At 44.3% G+C, this 21,200-nt stretch overlaps 1 protein-coding gene across 3 annotated transcripts in view; it reads right to left on the bottom strand.

Moving 5' to 3' along the window:
• hip1 (huntingtin interacting protein 1) overlaps positions 1–21,200 on the bottom strand; it is a 67,859-nt gene that overhangs the window by 5,932 nt on the left and 40,727 nt on the right. For all 3 annotated transcript variants that reach the window (XM_083773893.1, XM_083773895.1, XM_083773894.1), the window contains exons 8-24: positions 21,162–21,200; positions 20,809–20,866; positions 20,035–20,110; positions 19,747–19,890; positions 18,139–18,236; positions 17,574–17,646; positions 16,008–16,191; positions 15,405–15,493; positions 15,026–15,142; positions 14,190–14,291; positions 12,289–12,483; positions 5,339–5,486; positions 3,551–3,637; positions 2,879–2,986; positions 2,423–2,559; positions 1,428–1,538; positions 548–606 (exon numbers count right to left, since the gene is read on the bottom strand). The exon at positions 21,162–21,200 is cut by the window's right edge and continues 102 nt beyond it. In XM_083773893.1, coding sequence (XP_083630019.1) covers positions 548–606; positions 1,428–1,538; positions 2,423–2,559; positions 2,879–2,986; positions 3,551–3,637; positions 5,339–5,486; positions 12,289–12,483; positions 14,190–14,291; positions 15,026–15,142; positions 15,405–15,493; positions 16,008–16,191; positions 17,574–17,646; positions 18,139–18,236; positions 19,747–19,890; positions 20,035–20,110; positions 20,809–20,866; positions 21,162–21,200 — 1,825 coding nt within the window. The remainder of the gene's footprint in view (positions 1–547; positions 607–1,427; positions 1,539–2,422; positions 2,560–2,878; positions 2,987–3,550; positions 3,638–5,338; positions 5,487–12,288; positions 12,484–14,189; positions 14,292–15,025; positions 15,143–15,404; positions 15,494–16,007; positions 16,192–17,573; positions 17,647–18,138; positions 18,237–19,746; positions 19,891–20,034; positions 20,111–20,808; positions 20,867–21,161) is intronic.

Raw genomic sequence — 21,200 nt, 5'->3', positions numbered from 1 at the left:
TCACACGGACACATAGGTGAACACATAGGTGAACACGGACATTGCTGTTCTTTGGAGTGGTTGCACCACTCAAAAGAAATTAGGCTTGTCGGTTTGTAAACGTTTTTAGTTCAAAGTAATTCTTTCTTCTTTAACACAGCTTATTCACACGGTAGTGGGTTAGGAAAAACATGTTCTTAATGTCTTTCCTAAATCACTTCCACTTCCAAGTACAGGGAATGAAGAAGAGCTTTTAGCATACCACAACATCATCAACAGGCAGTGCTTAATTTGTAAATTATTAGGTGCCCGAGCCAAGTTCTTCAACGTATTTAAAAGACGATTTCTGGATTCAGAGCATAGCAGTGAATAGAAAACAGATGTTATTGTCAATGAAAGTCTACAGTGTTTTGTTTTTTAACTGCTTCAGAAATGGTAGTAAAGAGTCCCTGTAATCATGGTGCATGGTGGTAAAAGTTTGTTTTTTTGTCCTTTTTTTGCGTTAGGACAATGTGGGGAAAGATAGTTCCAGTTTGTTCTGGAACTATCAAAGCCGTTTGTGACTTACCTCTCATTGACCTCCATCTTAATTCCTGTATCAACCGCACGCGAATTGTTGAGCATTTCCTGTTGAGGTAACGTAGAACACACAGAACCCAGATAAGAAACGACAACAACACACATTGTGCTGGAAAAAGCACAGACGCACACGCACGCACACGCGTCTACAAAGGGTTATTATTCTGTACACCGGTGGTTTTCAAACGTTTTGATTTCAAGGACCCACATAACTCATTTGGAACCCTGAAGGTCCTGTACCCATCTTTGAGAACCACTGCTGTACAGAACTGTCACAGTTGATTTCAACCCTTTTCATATCAAGGTTCATTATTTATTCAGCATTTGAGCCACAAGACCAACATTTGATGAGATTTAGCCTCAATATTTTGTTATCATTGGATAAGATTTTGTCCACAATTCCATGCTGTATTGATGTTGGTACCGAGAGAGAGAGATAACGTTGATCAAAATAACAATTATTCTACATTCTCTAATTGTGTACACTTGTAAATTAAGTAACGCAGATGTTTAACAATGATTGAACTCTTGAGAGTGTCAAATGAAACCAAATGGACCCACAAGGGTCCATTTGGTTTAATTCTACACTCTCAATAGTTAAAGATCAACAAGGGTCCATTTGGTTACCAACTTTCCATCATTTAGCTGGGGACCACCTGGAAACCCCTCAAGGACCACTGGTTGAAAACCACTGACGTACACAACTGAAGCAAGCGAAGACAGACACACACACACACACACACACACACACACACACACACACACACACACACACACACACACACACACACACACACACACACACACACACACACACACACACACACACACACACACACACACACACACACACACACACACACACACACCTCTATTCTGGCAGCAGCTGATTCAACAGCGGCAGAGGTGGCAGCCATTTCCTGTTCCACTAAATCTCCCAGCTCCCCTTGCTGCAGTTCCAACCCTCGAGGGCGCAGTTTCTAAAAGACATGAGACGGTACAAGGTGTGGTACATGATCAATTATCAATACAAGGTGTGGTACATGATCAATTATCAATACAAGGTGTGGTACATGATCAATTATCAATACAAGGTGTGGTACATGATCAATTATCAATACAAGGTGTGGTACATGATCAATTATCAATACAAGGTGTGTGGTACATGATCAATTATCAATACAAGGTGTGGTACATGATCAATTATCAATACAAGGTGTGGTACATGATCAATTATCAATACAAGGTGTGGTACATGATCAATTATCAATACAAGGTGTGGTACATGATCAATTATCAATACTGTACAAGGTGTGGATCAATTATCAATACATCACACATGAGTACAAGGTGTGGTACATGATCAATTATCAATACAAGGTGTGGTACATGATCAATTATCAATACTGTACAAGGTGTGGATCAATTATCAATACATCACACATGAGTACAAGGTGTGGTACATGATCAATTATCAATACATCACACGGTACAAGGTGTGGTACATGATCAATTATCAATACATCACACAATCCTGGTGCACTCCTACCATCTCTTTACTGCAGTGGTTTTCGATTTGATGAGATTTAGCCTCGCCATTTCTTAACAGAAAAAGCAACGCCTTCTCAGCTGAATATAATGATGTAATTTCTGTACAACTACCCTAAGCTTTCCAGCAGAGGACCCAATTACATTATTCTCACGCTGTGACCCTGGAGGCTTTTTAAAAATACACTCCGACTAAGGCGACTATTGTCTCATGTGGGAATGAAGTCAGGCGATGATAATAAGCCTGTGCCCCCATTTTGATATTTTCTGACCCTAAAAGGAACCCAATGTTAACAGAGCAAAGATAAACCCAGACCTCTGCGGTGGTGAGGATGTCTTCCAGAGCCATGCGGAGCTTGGAGCTGTCTGCCGTGGCCAGACTCTCCTGTTCCTTCATGGAACCTAGCAGAGACAGGGCCTCCGTTCCACATGCCTTCACACTGTCTGACAGGGCTGGCAGAGAGACACACACAACACAGCAGGCATTATGAGACATGTATTGTGAATAGAATGGACACACTGAAAGTAGGCTGCCTGTTAGTGTAAATTCATTTATGAACACGTTTAACATTTACAGGCTTGTTTTGGAAGTGCATATTTGTATATAATTGTATATGCTATGGATAGAGCATATGACACCAATAACTCCACACTAGAGGATGGCATTTTTTTCAGGATTCCCAGGGATTGAAATTTGTATTAATCCCGGGATTAAGTGAAAATCCACTCCTGTGTCAGTCTCTCAGACTCCACACCAAAGAGGTTTCCTTACCGTCTGCTTGCTCTACGGGCACCATGTGGGAGGTGGCACTGCCCTGGACGATGGCGTCTCCGACAAGGTGGCCACACTTAGTCACTGCTCGCACCAGCTCTGACACATCTGCAGGGAGGGTGGGGCGATATTTACCAGCTCTGGAGTCTCCAGCAATTTTAGTTGACACTTAATTTTTACCAGCTGCTGTGTAAACACAGCTGGTCAATGTTCTCTCTGCGGTAGTTGAGACTTATGTTTCTCATTGGCTGTACTGACAACCTATCGCCCTGATTGGCTGCCTCGTCTCTAGGCCAACCACACACTTTTTGCCTCTGGCCGACCTCTCAGCCATGGGATATAAGGCAGCATTGATGTCATCAATTATTATTATTTTTTGTTCTTTAAAATTTTTATCCCACGATTTTGCAACCCATTTTTTCACCCAGTGTCAATTATCGAATGTAATCCTGGGCGCTACACTTCCTCTGCCAACCAGCGGGGGGGGGGGGGGGGGTGCAGCGGACTTACCTCATGCTTCCTTCTATGCATGAGGAGTCCAAGCTGCTTCTTTTCACCTGACAGGGGAGAGTATCCCCGGCCGGATGTAGTGCGTGGAAGGAACACCGGTACCTTTCCCCTCCATCAGGCACCCCGGCTGGCTAGGGGGAAAATATACCACAAGTCTCTTACTTGTGGTGTCTGCTAGGAAGGCCTCTTTAGCAGCCTGGAGTCTGTCCATACAGTCCAAGGAGGCCTGGCACCGTGATACAAGATAATCTACAGACAGAAAGGGAGACAGACATAGTGAGAGAAGAGCAATATTGCAGCATTAAGCACTTTTCGTTCCAGTCGGGAGAAAACGTCATTTTTCATAAATTAATGCTATTGAACACCCTTTGCGTCTGTGTGTTGGTTAAAAAGATATTGAAAGTGAACCAATGGAAAAGTAGTCAAAAGCGCTTCGGACAAAACCCCTTAACTCCATTGGACCCTCAAACTGTCTGCTAAAACAGCTAACTCCACCACCTCTCCCCCTCTCATGCAAGTAATTGACAATATTTAAAGTCAAAATACCAACTTTGATGAGGCAGCATTGCATTGTTTGCATCTTTTTTACATTTTCTGAAAAATGTATATTTTTCATTTCCTGAAATGTTTTGGTGGTTAGGTGGTTTCAGCAGATGTTTGTGACCTGCAGAGCTGATGCAGCTGGTGTGTTTGTGTCCTGCAGAGCTGATGCAGCTGGTGTGTTTGTGGTGTTTGTGACCTGCAGAGCTGATGCAGCTGGTGTGTTTGTGACCTGCAGAGCTGATGCAGCTGGTGTGTTTGTGTCCTGCAGAGCTGGTGTGTTTGTGTCCTGCAGAGCTGGTGTGTTTGTGACCTGCAGAGCTGATGCAGCTGGTGTGTTTGTGTCCTGCAGAGCTGGTGTGTTTGTGACCTGCAGAGCTGATGCAGCTGGTGTGTTTGTGGTGTTTGTGACCTGCAGAGCTGGTGCAGCTGGTGTGTTTGTGGTGTTTGTGACCTGCAGAGCTGGTGCAGCTGGTGTGTTTGTGGTGTTTGTGACCTGCAGAGCTGATGCAGCTGGTGTGTTTGTGGTGTTTGTGACCTGCAGAGCTGATGCAGCTGGTGTGTTTGTGACCTGCAGAGCTGATGCAGCTGGTGTGTTTGTGACCTGCAGAGCTGATGCAGCTGGTGTGTTTGTGACCTGTAAAGCTGATGCAGCTGGTGTGTTTGTGACCTGTAAAGCTGATGCAGCTGGTGTGTTTGTGGTGTTTGTGACCTGCAGAGCTGATGCAGCTGGTGTGTTTGTGGTGTTTGTGACCTGCAGAGCTGGTGCAGCTGGTGTGTTTGTGGTGTTTGTGACCTGCAGAGCTGATGCAGCTGGTGTGTTTGTGGTGTTTGTGACCTGCAGAGCTGGTGCAGCTGGTGTGTGTGTGGTGTTTGTGACCTGCAGAGCTGGTGTGTTTGTGACCTGCAGAGCTGGTGCAGCTGGTGTGTTTGTGACCTGCAGAGCTGGTGTGTTTGTGACCTGCAGAGCTGGTGCAGCTGGTGTGTTTGTGACCTGCAGAGCTGGTGTGTTTGTGACCTGCAGAGCTGGTGCAGCTGGTGTGTTTGTGACCTGCAGAGCTGGTGTGTTTGTGACCTGCAGAGCTGGTGCAGCTGGTGTGTGTGTGGTGTTTGTGACCTGCAGAGCTGGTGTGTTTGTGACCTGCAGAGCTGGTGCAGCTGGTGTGTGTGTGGTGTTTGTGACCTGCAGAGCTGGTGCAGCTGGTGTGTGTGTGGTGTTTGTGACCTGCAGAGCTGGTGCAGCTGGTGTGTTTGTGACCTGCAGAGCTGGTGTGTTTGTGACCTGCAGAGCTGGTGCAGCTGGTGTGTGTGTGGTGTTTGTGACCTGCAGAGCTGGTGCAGCTGGTGTGTGTGTGGTGTTTGTGACCTGCAGAGCTGGTGCAGCTGGTGTGTGTGTGTGGTGTTTGTGACCTGCAGAGCTGGTGCAGCTGGTGTGTGCGGGGTCGTCTATCGTGGCCAGGGAGTCCTGCACTATCCTCTGAGCCTCCTCCAGCGCCCCCTGTAGGCTGGCCCAGCGCGCCGCGGCCAGCTGGCTCTCCAACGCCTGCTCTCGACTCTCCTGTGGACGCAGGATCAGAAGAGACCTGAACTTCATTCAATGTTCTTTTTTTTATGCTTTCGCCTTTATTTTATTTTATTTTTCCCAGAAACCTGTCAGAATGTAGAAGACATTTTTTAAATCTGATCTCAGGTCAAAATGGGTTAACCCATTCTGACCGGGCACCCATTTTGGTGTCAGCATCATGTTATGCTTTAGCTATTGAAAAATAGCAGATCTACAAGCTCATATCGCGCCACCGAGTGGCGCGATACGAGCTTGTAGGTCTGCTATTTTTTTTTTTTTTTTTCACTTAATTTTTATTGAAGGAAAAAACATACACAACTGACAAGACAATACGGAAAGAAAAAAGACAAAAAGTAAACGGAAAAAAAGGCTGCATTTCTCATATTACAAAAAACTTTCAATGAAATCCAATTGCAATATCGCTAGGCTGAGAGAAGAAATTCCACTTTTCCCACTTTTTATAGAATTTATCCTCTTGTAGTCTAAGTATGAATGTTAGTTTTTCCATAGAATACAGTTCCTCAATAGTGTCCATCCATTGATCTTTCGTTGGTGGGTCCTGCTGGCACCAGCGTCGTGTGATTGCTTTTTTACTTGCTGCTAAGAGGATCTTGATTAAATATTTATCATGTGTTAGAAACTCTTCAGGGATATTTCCCAACAGTAGAAAAGAAACAGACAGAGGTATCTCAAAACACAGAATGGTCTCCAAGGTGGAATGGATGTCCTGCCAGTATTTCTGAATTTTAGGACAAGACCAGAAAATATGAGCGTGGCCCGCTCCCTTGTGGCCACACTGTCTCCAGCAAGGCTGATCTGTTTTCAGTTGTCTCGATTTAATTTTGGGGGTAATAAAAAATCTCATGAGGTTCTTCCAACAGAATTCTCTCCACATTCTTGAATTGGTGGATGTAATTTGTGTATTGCACATGTTTGCCCATTCTTCTGATGTGATGGTAATCTCCAGCTCTTTTTCCCAATTAGTTTTAATGTACTCTGTGGAGTTAACCCTAGCTGAAACCAGGGCATTATAAATACTGGATACTACTCTTTTGGACTCATGCTTATATGCCTGAATAAAAACCTGTATGAGATCGTTTGAGGCCACCGGCTCGGATGCTTTCACCTCCCCCATGAAGTACTCTCGTATTTGGAGGTATCTAAAAAAGTCCTTGTTATCTATGCACATACACATATCTTTCAATTGTTCAAAGTTCAATAACACATTGCCTTTCATGGCAGTACTGTAAGAGGAAAAACCATACCGAGCCCATCGCCTGAAAGTTTGATCATACACACCAGGCTTAAAATCTGGATCGTAAGCGGGCCACCTCAACACCCTGATTGTCCTCTCCATTTTGAACTGTTTCACGACTTTGAACCAAGTATTTAAAGTAAATATTGTGAATGGGTCTAAAATGTCATAGTATGACTTAGCCTGGTCTTTGTTCCCAATTAAAGACTGAATAGGGATGTTGATTGATTTAATTTCCAAAGCTTTCCATTTTGCCTCGCATTTATCATCACACCAACATATTAAAGGTCTTAATTGTGACGCATAATAGTAATCCCTCAAATTTGGAAGGGATAGTCCCCCTCTTTCTTTAGGGAGTTGTAAAGTTTGGAATCTGATTCTCGGTTTTTTTCCGTTCCAGATAAATCTAGATATCATTTTGTCCCATTCACAAAACTGTTTGGCAGGCACCTCCACTGGTAGAGACTGAAAGAAATATAATATCCTAGGTATAACATTCATCTTGACTGCTTCTATTCTAGAACTTAAGTCCAAGGGTGACAGAGACCATCTCTCAATATCTTTTTTAATTTGTGTGATTATGGGTTGATAATTTGCTTCATAGAGTTTAGATAGGTCCTTAGTCAACCTTATTCCCAGATATTTAATTGATTTAGAGTTCCAATTGAAAGGGTAAAGCTCTTTTGTTTCCTTTGAGGGCTTATAATTATAAGAGAGTATCTGAGTTTTATCCACATTGAGTTCATAGCCTGAGAACCGACCATACATTTCCAAGGAGCTCATTAATTTGGGAAGGCATCTATCCGGATTTTTTAAATAAATTAACAAATCATCTGCATATAAAGCCAGCTTCTGCTCCTCATCATTTATAGGGATTCCTTGTATTTGAGGGTCTTCTCTGATTGCCTGGGCCAGGGGTTCTATAAAAATGGCGAACAGTCCTGGACTGCAGACGCAGCCTTGACGGACGCCACGTGACAGAGTGAATTGGTTCGATAGGTGTCCATTTATTTTAACTCTTGCTGTGGGTTTTGTGTACAAAGTTTTGAAACACTTAATTGATTCTTCAGTAAAGCCACATTTTTTAAGTATCAGGAACAGGAAGTCCCACGAAACAGTGTCGTATGCTTTAAAAGCATCGAGGCTTACTAAAATAGAGCTTATTTTATGTTGTTTTATGTGGTTCATGACATGTAAAGTCCGCCTTATATTGTCTTGTGTTTGGCGGCCACGTATGAAGCCAGTCTGGCAAGTTTCGATGATCTCTGACAAAAAGGTGTTCATGCGTTGGGCCATGATTGAGGCATATAATTTATAATCAACATTCAGAATAGATATTGGCCTATATGAGCCACATAGGGCCTTATCTTTGCCCTCCTTAGGAATCACTGTTATAATTGCTTCGCTCCATGAGGGAGGGATTACTCCCTCCTTAAGAGTAAAATTAAAAGATGTCAGGAGTAAAGGCAAGATCTCAATCCGAAAGGTTTTAAACCATTCTGCTGGTAGGCCATCACTGCCTGGAGATTTATTTGTTTTGAGATTAGAAATTGCCTTATCTATTTCCTCTATTGTTATTTTGGCAGTCATGATTTTGTTTTCGCCTTCTCCAATACAGGGGAGGTCTAAGGAATCCAGGAAAGATGTTGCTGCTTCCTTATTCACTTGAAATGGTTGCGTATACAGATTTTTATAATATGTCTCAAAGGCTCCCTCGATATCATCCAGATTACTATAAGTTTCTCCTGTTTGAGGATCTTTAATTTTATGGATTGCGTTATGAGTCTGTTGTTTACGTAGCCGCCTGGCCAATATTTTCGTAGCCTTTGGGCCTGATTCATAAAAAGTTTGTTTAATAAATCTGCATTTTTTCTCATAGTCATTCTTATAGACATCGTCAATTTCCTTTCTAATACCCTTAATCTGATGTAGTAACTGATTATCTTGCTTGTCCTTATGTTGTTGTTCCAATTGTTTTAATTTTGTGGTTAATTGTTGATGTTTGTAATCCTTTGCCTTCTTCAAAGTTGAAGCAATGGCAATCATCTTTCCTCTAAGTACTGCTTTAGCAGCATCCCATAGCATCACTGGGTTCACCTCACCATTATCATTGTCCTGTATATAAGTTTTAATATCGGATTTGATGCTCTCCGTGAGTAATTTGTTATTTAGAATACCTGTATTGAGTCTCCATAGTGTATTTCTTGGTCTACTGTCCAGATGTAAAGTCAAATAAACAGCAGCATGGTCAGATATATCAGTTGAACCCAATGAGCAATCTCTTATTCTATGTCTGTCACCCTTGAACATGAAAATATAGTCAATTCTCCTGTGTACAGAGTGAGGCACTGAAAAGTGTGTGTAGTCTCTCTCGGACGGATGGAATTCTCGCCACACATCAAACATACCTGATTCCTCCAGTAGAGCATTTATTGTTCTTGTTTGTGGAGATGTAGTTACCGTTTTATTTGTTGTGTCCAATTTACTAAGTATATTATTTGCATCTGTTGCACAAATCAATATTCCTTCTGACTCTGTTATTATCAAATCGAAAATATGTTTAAAAAAAAGCTTATTACTCCCTGGAGGGGCATAGATATTCAGTAAAGTTACTACACAGCCCTCAAGTTTACATTTCACCATGACATATCGTCCTTCTTTGTCATTATATTCTTTAATAATTTCTACATTTAAAGAGTTTGGGATTAATACAGCCACACCACGCCTATTTTCCGATTTAAAAGAGCTGTAGAAAGTATTTCTAAACCCAAACTTTTTCAGTTTCTCATGTTCCGTCCGAGAGAGATGTGTTTCCTGTAAAAATATTATTTGTGCCTTTTCACGTTTCATCTTACTGATGACTTTGCTCCGTTTAACTGGATTATTCAGCCCGTTTACATTGAGGGATATCACCTTAAAATTTCTATTAGCCATTGTACATTGTTTTCACAGTAATAATGATGTATACAGCCCACAAAAAACACATAAAAGCAACAAAAAAACCATATAGAAAAACACATAAAACACGACGCGCCAGGTGGCTTCCAAGAAAGGAAAAAAGCTCTTGCCACCTCATGATGTATCCCGATGGGAGGGTGGGGGGGAAAAAACTACACTCAAAGTGAAGGCCCCCGCTGTATGTGGAAAAAAAACTAAGCTAAAATCCACACAAGCTGTGTCCACTATGACAAGCCTGCTCAAAACTCCTTCGGTATATATATGAACTACAGGAGTCAGTTTAAATCTGACGAGAAAAATAATGATTATATATACGGGAAAAAAAGGCCACGGAAAAAGTTATAAAAAATAAAATGACCAAATCCAATGATCCAGATATGAGACGATATACTATGCCTAGAGAATCCTTTGCATTCCAGCACTTAACTCCAATTATTGGTCACTCATTTCACGAGTGGACAGAAACAGAGTATATAGGCTAAAAGAAAAAAAATGATCTGACCGAGTTCAGACAAGACTGTTCCGTAAATGTCTCTATGCTCCAGCCTTTACTCAGACTAAGCCCGCTCGCCTAGACCCACAAAACAAAAGAAAAAGCCTATAATCAAAAACATAGGCTTAGCAGGAGGGAGGGTGAGATAGCCAAACATCTTCTCGATGATTAAATTATGTTAGTTTCCTTCTATACTCCCCTCCTCAACGATAACCTAAACCTGCCTCGTCCCAACAGCTTATTCAACGGTGCGTTAATCAAATGGTTTATCATCCGCCGCGCGTGCAAGCCACGCGTAATTGAAAACAATTAGGTGTGGTAAGAAAAAAAAAGGGAGAAAACCGTAAAGAAAAGAAAAAAGCCTATATACATACACAGTACTCGTATATAAACACATGCAATACACCCGCATGATGCATATACATAACCAGGCCATACATACGAATATATATAGCCCATATATATACATACACTAAATAAAAGGCCAAATCTTACGTCTACCTCTGTCAGCAATGGAAAATATAACCAATAAACTAAACCACTCAGTAAAACCTCTATGAAAATATTAAAGAAAAGAGACTCAGCCCAAGGTCCCTCCTAGAAAGTAAGGAAAAATAAAAAAAACAAAAGACTCAGCAACCACATGGGAAATCTATGCTAAAATACCCTAAGTGCGCTCTGGATTCATTCGGTACTTATCTTTCTTCTCTTATTTAGTTTGGCCGGATTGGCCCCACTGGAAAGCTTTAAGTTTTTCTTTTGCTCGTTGAACTGCTTCGTTGCGGCCCGGCTTCCCCCCAGTGCGTTGCCACGGCATTCTCCGCTGTAGGCGAGCTGTCATCTCCTCTGCGGGGGAGCTGGCCACTGGTTGTCTCGGTTCCTCCACGGCGATTCCTCTCTTCACGAGCTCCTCCGTGGCTTCTTTTGCGCTGCCGTATGTGCGTTTGCCTTCGACCCATTTGATGCAAATCATGGCGCCCGGTGATTGGAACTTTATTCCCTTTTTCAGCAAAGCCGCTTTGATTCCGCGATATTCACGTCTCTTCTGCATCACCGCATTCGGGTAGTCATGGTCAAAATTAAGGCGTTTATCTGCAACTTCAATCTTCGTTTGCCATGCTTTCCTGAGGATCATCTCCTTGGTACTGAACTGAAGAAAGTTTATCACGATGGATCTCGGTGGGAACTCTGGACCTCGCTTTTGGGCTAGGGATCTGTGAGCCCTCTGAATCTGTAGGTCGGTGTCTGGTGGGAGGGAGAGTTCTGAAATCAGCAACTTGCCAATAAACTCCTGGACAGTACTGTCTTTTTCACTGTCCTCTACTACGTTATAGACACGCATGTTGTTCCTCCTTGATCTTCCTTCTAATTCAACCAGGGATTCTTGCAGAACTCGCTGTTGTTCCAGAGACCAGAGCAGAGCTTCTTTTACTTCGCCGTTCCACCTTTCCGTCTCTTCGATGCGGGCCTCTGCCTCGGCGACTCTTGCGTCTTGCTTCTGGGCTTCTTTCGCGGTGTCCTCAAATCTCTTCGTTACATCTTGTCTGAGGTCTTTAAGGTCTGCCATCAGTTCTTTTTTTAAATCTTCTTTAAAAGAGGTTAGCTCACTGGTCAAGTCCTTTTTAAAGTCTCTTATTTCTTTGGTGATGTTTTCGAGGGCCTTCTGGAGTAAGTCACCTGTTGCTCCCTCGTTGCCAGCAGCGTGTCCTGCTTCGTCCATTTCGTTGAATTCGGTGGTTTTTTCCCGTATATTTTTCACTGTATGACTCCTTGTTTGTCTCCTCTCGTTCATTCCAAAAAAAAAATTGTAATTAAAACATTTAAATTCGATTTAGAGAGATTTATGCATTTTACCGGAGAGAGCTGAAAAGTCAAGCGGCCATGTGTTTAGCCACTCCTACCGGAAGTGCTATTTTTTTTTAAATCGAAGAGCGACTGACATTTTTAGAATCTGATCTCAGGTCAGAATGGGTTCATCAGACCAGTGTGTGTCCAGTGGAAAACCTCGTATGAATCTGATCTCAGGTCAGAATGGGTTAAGATAGCACTGCAAAAAATATAAATATACAATATACAAGCAATAAGCCAACCTTCTCATTGAGTTGGTTCTGCAGAGCTTCTGCCGTCTTCACCCCGCTCTCCCTCTCATTGGCCAGTGAGCTCTGGACCTGCTCTAACTCCTCCCCCAGACCGGCCAGCTCCGCCTCTTTCTGAGACAGGGTTTCCTCTAGCGCCACCTTGTGGGACTCCAGTGTCGACAGCTGAGCGCTCAGCTCCTCACTGGACTGCACCATCGGGGCGACAGAAAGAAAGAAAGGTGGAGGAATTATGATAATTAAAAATATGGTACAAACATGGCAGCTTTTATTTACTAGGCTTATTATTGGCAAAGCCTGAAATCACATTCAAATGCCCCCAAATTACATATTTTAGTCTTTGTCTGGGGTAAGGCGGTTAAGTTTAACACCGGTGTTGCTGCAGGAACTAGCCCATAGGAGAGTTCTGTAGGCAGCGCAGAAGTGTAATATTGTGTAATATTGCGGTTATACAACAGTTAATCTTTAAAAAAAAACATTTAATTAGATAAATATTAGATAAAAAAACATTTTAATGACAGATGTAGCCACTACGACCGAATGTTCGTTCCATTATGCTTGCACGGCTAGATGGCTATTTTAACCAATCAGATTGTTTCCTCAAAACGTTGTATAATTGGGGTTACTGTCAGACAGTAGGGTTACAATCAATTTAAATGGGCTCTGGCACAAAATAACAATCTTAAATTAATGTATAGTAAAAAGGGAATTCATTAAAGCAGATTAATATAATTAAGCACTGTATTAGTATTATACTGTAGATAGTGTTTTTGTGACAATAAGTTGCATTTCCGTCAAAATAATTTGTCTTTCTTATGTGTTACATTATCTAGAGAATGTGAATTCATGGAAAGGCAAGTAAACATTACATGTGTGAGAAATTAGCAAACAGATCTAGAGACTTACAGCCTGTGGTACCAGCAGGTCCAGCAGAGAACAGAAAGGATTAAGAAATCAATGACAGAAGAGAAATACATCCCTGTTAAAAGGTAATAGGATCAAACGGTGGCAATACAATCATCTGTTTGTGAACTCACATGATGAGAGGAATGTTATGTGTGGAAATACAGGAAAGGGATGGAGGAAGGCAAATACAATACAATATGACGGGTGGATGAGTAAGTGGGTACAGAGATAATGTGACGAAGAGTGGGTGGTTCACGAGAGAGATGGAACAAAAGGAGGCGCCGGTGGTAATGTAGCAGACAATGCCTCATCGCCTGCAGAGGCCAAGCATTGTCGGCTTGAGGTCTGACTTACACCTCATCCAAGGAGCGAGCGTTCCGACGGCGACATTGTCGGCTTGAGGTCTGACGTACACCTCATCTACCCAGGCAAGGAGCGAGCGTTCCCGACGGCGATGTTGCCGGCTTGAGGTCTGACTTACACCTCGTCTACCCAGGCAAGGAGCGAGCGTTCCGACGGCGATATTGCGCGAAAACACAAGTCACACGTTGTCCATGCAGCCCCCCCCCCCTTCTCCACAAGGAGGGGAAGTGCACTAAAGCATTATGGTCATTGTAGGAATTCAGCAATCCAGTGAAACCCTGGTCAAACACACAGACGTCATTATTTTTCTGGCCATATAGGGTGCAAATTTCAAATTGTGCTACTGTAGTGACTGCAGTTTCTTCCAGCAGTGAAATGTCCCTTTAAGTGGTTAATGTTTGTGAATAGAAAGTGTACAGTCATCCCTGCGGTTCAGCTGACTGGGTATGATCCATCACTGTAATAAGACCGGACCAGAACAAGCAGTTAAAACTTGTATTGATCATTGTTGTAGCCAAGGACCATGCAGTATTTATATGAAACCCATGCACCCAAGGGTTCATGGAGTGTGTGTGTGTGTGTGTGTGTGTGTGTGTGTGTGTGTGTGTGTGTGTGTGTAGACTGACCTGTTGTGAAGAGGTCACGGCAGTTTTCAGGGTGATCAACTCTTCCCTGCTGGACAGCAGCTCTGTCTGTATCGTCTGAAGCTGCTCCTGTTGGTCTTTCTCCTGACGGAGGTCGGAAGGGAAGCAGATAAGACCATAAATAATAACAGGAATATTTATATATATATATGTATACACGTGAGAGATGAGAAAGACATTGTACATTGGAGAGGAAGACAGGGAGACATTAGAAAACGTAACATCTCAAATGTACCAACTCAGCTTTCCATGGTTTTGTGTAATAGAATTTTGGATCTAATTAGCAGATTTTTGTAACTGGCATGGTAATTTGACATTATAACCAGAGTCTTATACGTTGCTGTATGGCTGCTTAATTCCCACGTATCGCTCTGCGCCACTTGACGACTAAAGCTGATCTACAAGCTCACAGTGTGTCCCATTGCGACGTGTTGTAGATCACGGAGGATAAATCAGCCCATTCTGGACGGGAACCCTTTTGGTGTTTTAAGCATCATGTTTTACTTTAGCTATTTTTGAAAAATCGTGAAAATGTGGAGCAAATCTTTGAATATATATATTCTTTCAGAGCGTTTTTAACTCAAATCTTTGCTTCTGGGGGGTCCCTGGAACAACATATTTTCAGATGGGGGTCCGCCGCCAAATACAGATCATTCTGGGGGTCCTTGACATGAAAAAGGTTGAGCACCACTGACATAGAAACATAGTTTTTTTTAGAATCAGCCTCAGGTCTAAATGGGTTAAGGAAGCATCTCTATCTCTGTCTGCTGGCTTCACCTGTCTGCCTGCGCTCTCCTGGGCAGCCTTCACTTTCTCACCTGTCTGTCTGCGCTCTCCTGCGCAGCCTTCACTTTCTCCTGCATGTCTCGCCTCACGGTCTCCACCTCATCCTGTGCTGCCTGGGCCAGCGTCATCTGTCGGGTCACCTCCGCATTCTGCGCACGCACGCACGCACACGCACGCACACCAAAACAATTAGGACCTGAGGGATGTCAACCATTGCTACTATAGGGGAGACAGTGTTACATTTTGTAAACTGTGAACTGGAAGAGAAAGCTACTGGGGACAGAAAATAATCTCCCCCAAAATAATTTGGCGAAGGGGGTCTATTTGGACCCCTGGTGGTCCCCAGACCAGACGCCGAGCAGAGCCAGTGTTACAAGGTAGTGAGAGGTGAGCGGCGTCCGTTCCTCCTACCTTCCTCAGCAGGTCCGCGTGGCCTTGGACCAACGCTGTGTATTTCTCCTTCAGTTTGGTGTAACGCTGCTCATTGGCCTGGGCCTTTCCTGAGAAGAACAAGCATGCACACACAATGGTAAACAAATGGTAAATGGTGCATTTATATAGTCGCTTTTATCCAAGGCACTTTACATTGATTGTGCACTACATTACATTCACTCATTCATATATACCGATGGCGGAGGAAACCATGCAAGGCACCAACCTGCACATCTGGAGCAATTAGGGGTTCAGTTCGTAAAAAACATAAAATGATGGTCTGTATTGTGCCTTACTTGGCTGCTAAAACGTCTGGGTGGCTGCGGTAAACCCCACACATTAAGTACTCCAAACAGGTTAAAACAGGTTCAAATGCTGAGAGAGCCGCTCAATGTCTTAGTAGTTAGATGCTCCTGAAAGACAAGTAACCCTACTGGCCTGATTTTTACAAATGTCTTCTAAACACTGACAGTTTTCTGAAAAACATATCCGAAAATCACAGTGTTTAAAAAAAAAACGCGAAAACATGCCGCAATTCGACGTCGGGCCTAAAATGGGTTAAAATAAAAAGGTCTAGCGTACTCTCTATCTCGGTGAGGCTGCGTTGTTCCTTCTCGGTGTCCTCCTTGACGCGCCGCAGGTCGTCCAGCTCCACCTTCAGGAACTCGCTCTCCCCGGCGGCCTGCATCCTCAGGTGGCTCTGCTCCGCCAGCTCCGCCTCCAGCTCACTGACACGCCCCCTCAGCGCCTGGCACAGCCGACCGCTCTGGAAAAGGACAGGGTTGAGACAGAGAGAGAGAGAGAAATCAGTCAAGAATAAGGTGGAGACTGAGAGGGATTTGGCAGACTCCCTCTCAGTGTGTGTGTGTGTGTGTGTGTGTGTGTGTGTGTGTGTGTGTGTGTGTGTGTGTGTGTGTGTGTGTGTGTGTGTGTGTGCATGCGCGTGTGTGTGTGTGCGTGCGTGGATGGAAAAACGAAATGACAATGGTTTCAAGACTTCCTACACTCTGCTCAGAACACCGCCTTGTTATCCCCCGTCTGGCCAGGGGGAGGCAGTATAAAAACCAGGATTACTGCATGTTTTTTGTGAGAGTATCTACAGTACCACCTTAGGGGACACGGGGAGAACATATAGACCGATTCCGTACCGGTTTCATGGTCGCAGCCTACGTATTTCCTGTAGGCGGACTCGACATAGCTGCGGGAGTAAAACCCTCACCAGCCGCACCTCTTCCACTACAGTGAACGGCAGAGTGACTGATGTTAGTTTGCCTCAAACTTTACTCCTTTACCTGCTTTTTTACTAACACTAACATTACAAAGATGCCCAGAACATCGAGATGAACCTGTGTAGTTTATGGCTGCTCCAACAGTAGTGGCAACATAAAAATAAAAATAAAACGGAATGTCTAATATCCACCGCGATGGCGGAGACCAGAGCCATTGAGCAATGGTTGAGACAAAGCAGTGAAAGATACATAACGCCAGTCTTACCCAATACCAAATACTTCTGTTTTATTAACACAAGGCTGCTGTACTTTATACCTCATACTTTAAATGCTTAGTATGAGGTATAAAATACAGCAGCCTTGTGTTCATAAAACAGAAAGATTGGGTATTGGGTAAGACTGAAATTATGTATCTTGCAGGATTCTTCACTGCCTTGTCTCAACCATTACTCAATGGCTCTGGTCTCAGCCATCGCGGTGGATATTAGACATTCCGTTTTATTTTATTTGTTATGTTGCCACTACTGTTGGAGCAGCCATAAACTACACAGGTTCATCTCGATGTTCTGGACATCTTTGTAATGTTAGTGTTAGTAAAAAAGCAGGTAAAGGAGTAAAGTTTGAGGCAAACTAACATCAGTCACTCTGCCGTTCACTGTAGTGGAAGAGGTGCGCCTGGTGAGGGTTTTACCCCCGCAGCTACGTCGAGTCCGCCTACAGGAAATACGTAGGCTGCGACCATGAAACCGGTACGGAATCGGTCTATAGGGTATGGGCACTGATGACGCAGAGGAGAGATCACGCCCCCCCAGCGCCCACAGTGTCCCCAGCGGGAATCGAACCCAGGACCTTCTAGCTGTGAAGCGACAGCACTACCGACTGCACCTGAAAACCCTTCATGTGAAAGTCTTCTTCTCACCTCCAGTCTAAAAGACTCCAGTTCCTCCTTGAGGGCCTGGATCTCCCTGGTCAGCTGCTCGATGAGACGGTCTCTGAGGGAGACAAGACAATAACGTGAACTCGTGAAAAGAAACACAAACTGAAAAACTTGAATCTCTGAAATGTCGTTAAGGAAGTGTCACACATCATGAAACCCCTATAGGATTAGTCTGATGCCGATTATACAACTGCTATTGTTCCTTAACCACTCAAGCCCTATATACTTCATCGTAGACAAATACGTGTCAAATCGCGAAGCACTGCGTGAGCTTGACGCTATTTTATCTATTCAATTTTCAACAATATGATGCTCAAAATAGGGAAACCAGGTTGAAAGTGATTAAACATAATGCAAAAAATCGGGAGTGCCGGGAGGTGACTGGATAGTGCATCGACTTTAACGTCCCTGGATCGATTCCAGGTTCATGTCTCCCTTCACACTAAAACTCACACTGTGGTGAGAATGACGTAATCACGTAGTGTGTCTGGCAATAACAAATAAATGCAAGCCGATACATAGTGTGGCTTGGATGAGGCTCACTCACTTGTCGTCCTTGCGCATGCCGTTCTGACTGTTGAAGTTGAAAGGGTCTGTCGCAGCCGAGGTGCCAAACAGATCATCAAACTTGGTTTCCACGGCAGCCTGGACGTGGACACAAAAAGTGTTCAAAAGGGAAAAAGGGAAAACAATCACAATATAAGTCAACCAACCTTTTTTGCATTGTTCTTTGGCGAACGAAACCATTGTTCCGCAGAAGTATAAATGTAGGTATAGAACTGTAAATCATAGAATGTGTATTCACTGCATCACGATATGTATATGATATCTCTGAAACAGCATATTGTGGAGAAATTGTATTGTCATTTATCACTGTATCGCCCACCCCTATACCGGCAGTACGGGGATGACGTTACCGTGTAAATACTGGCAGTACGGGGATGACGTTACGGTGTATATATACCGGCAGTACGGGGATGACGTTACGGTGTATATATACCGGCAGTACGGGGATGACGTTACGGTGTATATACCGGCAGTACGGGGATGACACTACGGTGTATTTACCGGCAGTACGGGGATGACGTTACTGCGTATATACCGGCAGTACGGGGATGACGTTACGGTGTAAATACCAGCAGTACGGGGATGACGTTACGGTGTATATACCGGCAGTACGGGGATGATGTTATGGTGTATATACCAGCAGTACGGGGATGACGTTACGGTGTAAATACCAGCAGTACGGGGATGACGTTACGGTGTATATACCGGCAGTACGGGGATGACGTTACGGTGTATATACCGGCAGTGCGGGGATGACGTTACGGTGTATATACCGGCAGTACGGGGATGACGTTACGGTGTATATACCGGCAGTACGGGGATGACGTTACGGTGTATATACCGGCAGTGCGGGGATGACGTTACGTGTATATACCGGCAGTACGGGGATGACGTTACGGTGTATATACCAGCAGTACGGGGATGACGTTACGGTGTATATACCGGCAGTACGGGGATGACGTTACGGTGTATATACCGGCAGTACGGGGATGACGTTACGGGGTATATACCAGCAGTACGGGGATGACGTTACGGTGTAAATACCAGCAGTACGGGGATGACGTTACGGTGTATATACCGGCAGTACGGGGATGACGTTACGGTGTATATACCGGCAGTACGGGGATGACGTTACGGTGTATATACCGGCAGTACGGGGATGATGTTACGGTGTATATACCGGCAGTACGGGGATGACGTTACGGTGTATATACCAGCAGTACGGGGATGACACTACGGTGTATTTACCGGCAGTACGGGGATGACGTTACGGTGTACTTACCAGCAGTACGGGGATGACGTTACGGTGTATATACCAGCAGTACGGGGATGACGTCACGGTGTATATACCAGCAGTACGGGGATGACACTACGGTGTATTTACCGGCAGTACGGGGATGACGTTACGGTGTACTTACCAGCAGTACGGGGATGATGTTACGGTGTATATACCAGCAGTACGGGGATGACGTCACGGTGTATATACCAGCAGTACGGGGATGACACTACGGTGTATTTAACGGCAGTACGGGGATGATGTTACGGTGTACTTACCGGCAGTACGGGGATGACACTACGGTGTACTTACCGGCAGTACGGGGATGTCGGTGTCCACCAGGTCCTCGGTCTCCACCACATGCTCCGACTCGGGGGACGAGGCCTCGGCAGGAATCACCACCACGGGACTGATGTGCTCCGACAGAGCCGACGCTCGCAGGAAGTTGGGAGGGTTCTGGTAAGAGACAGACATGGTGTCACGGCAGCGGATCCCAACCCTTTTTGGCCATGCACGCCCTGTTTCCTCCTGCATAGTCAACCTCCCAACCCCTTAGATATAGGTAAATAAATAATGTTGTGCAAAATGAACGTCGCTCACCTCAGGCAACTGTGGGATCTGAATCAGTCTCTTGAAGTACTGCAGGTTACTGGAGCGGTAGAATAGACTTTTTAATCTGAGAGAGAGAGAGAGAGAGAGAGAGAGAGGTCTGCTATAGTTTCCATTTGCGTAGACATTTCTGCTTTGTACTGACCCATTGGAAATCCCAGAAACTATCTTTTTGCAAGGACAAGGGCAAGATTGAGAAACCGAGACATAACAATAACATTACATATAGGGACGTGTTCATCGTGATTAAATATGCATGAGACAGTAGTAGTGAAAATGTGGCTGGGGAGAGAGAGGCTTCTGTGTGCTTGTGTGCGTGCATGTGTGCGGTGTGGCAGCACAGCTATAGGCAAAGCACCGCTGAACGCCAAGGTTGTTTTTGTAAATAACTTAAACAACCGCACCCGTCGTAACTGCCACCGTTAATGTAGTCAGTTGCTGAGATGTTCTGCAAGGCTTGAGAATTATGGGGCTGTGTGTGTGTGTGTGTGTGTGTGTGTGTGTGTGCGTGCGTGCGTGCGTGCGTGCGCATACAGTAACACAATCACCACCAGCCCAACCACCCCAAAAGAAAATTAAATGAAAAAGAAAAAAAAGAGAATGGAAAAGGTACGACAAACTAAAAAGCCTGGCAACGGGAGAACACGGGGCAGAACGAGAGAACATGTAGGGCAGAATAAATGTCGCAGTCAATAACTCAAAACAGTCAATATGTTCAGCAAGACTGATTAGTACTGTGTGTCCATAGATACTGGGAGAACTCACTTCTTAAACTGCTCCTGGAAACGGTCTCTGTGGCCCTGGAGAGTATCTGCTGGAAGGCCTGCAAGCACGCACACGCACACACACACACACACACACAGATGCACACGCATGCACACGCACGCACACATACACACACACACGCACGCACGCACGCACACGCACACAAACACAAACACAGTGCTTTAGGTAAAGCTTTACCCGTGCAGTAGGATTTTTTTCTTCAATCGTTCGTGGAAATGTGCCAAAAAACATGCAAGCCTCTGTCCCGTCTGTAGGCTATATATATTGGGCTTGTTGTAGTTCTACTGTGCAGCCAGCAGGGGGCCAGGGGGTCTGTTGTCTGTTCCACTCACAGGAGTGCAGTTTGAAGAGCAGCTTGACGGTGTAGTCGT

The sequence above is a fragment of the Protomyctophum parallelum genome (genome assembly GCF_964188405.1).
Source record: "Protomyctophum parallelum genome assembly, chromosome: 9".
Taxonomy (NCBI): domain Eukaryota; kingdom Metazoa; phylum Chordata; class Actinopteri; order Myctophiformes; family Myctophidae; genus Protomyctophum; species Protomyctophum parallelum.
This window is presented reverse-complemented; position numbering and strand designations above follow the sequence as displayed.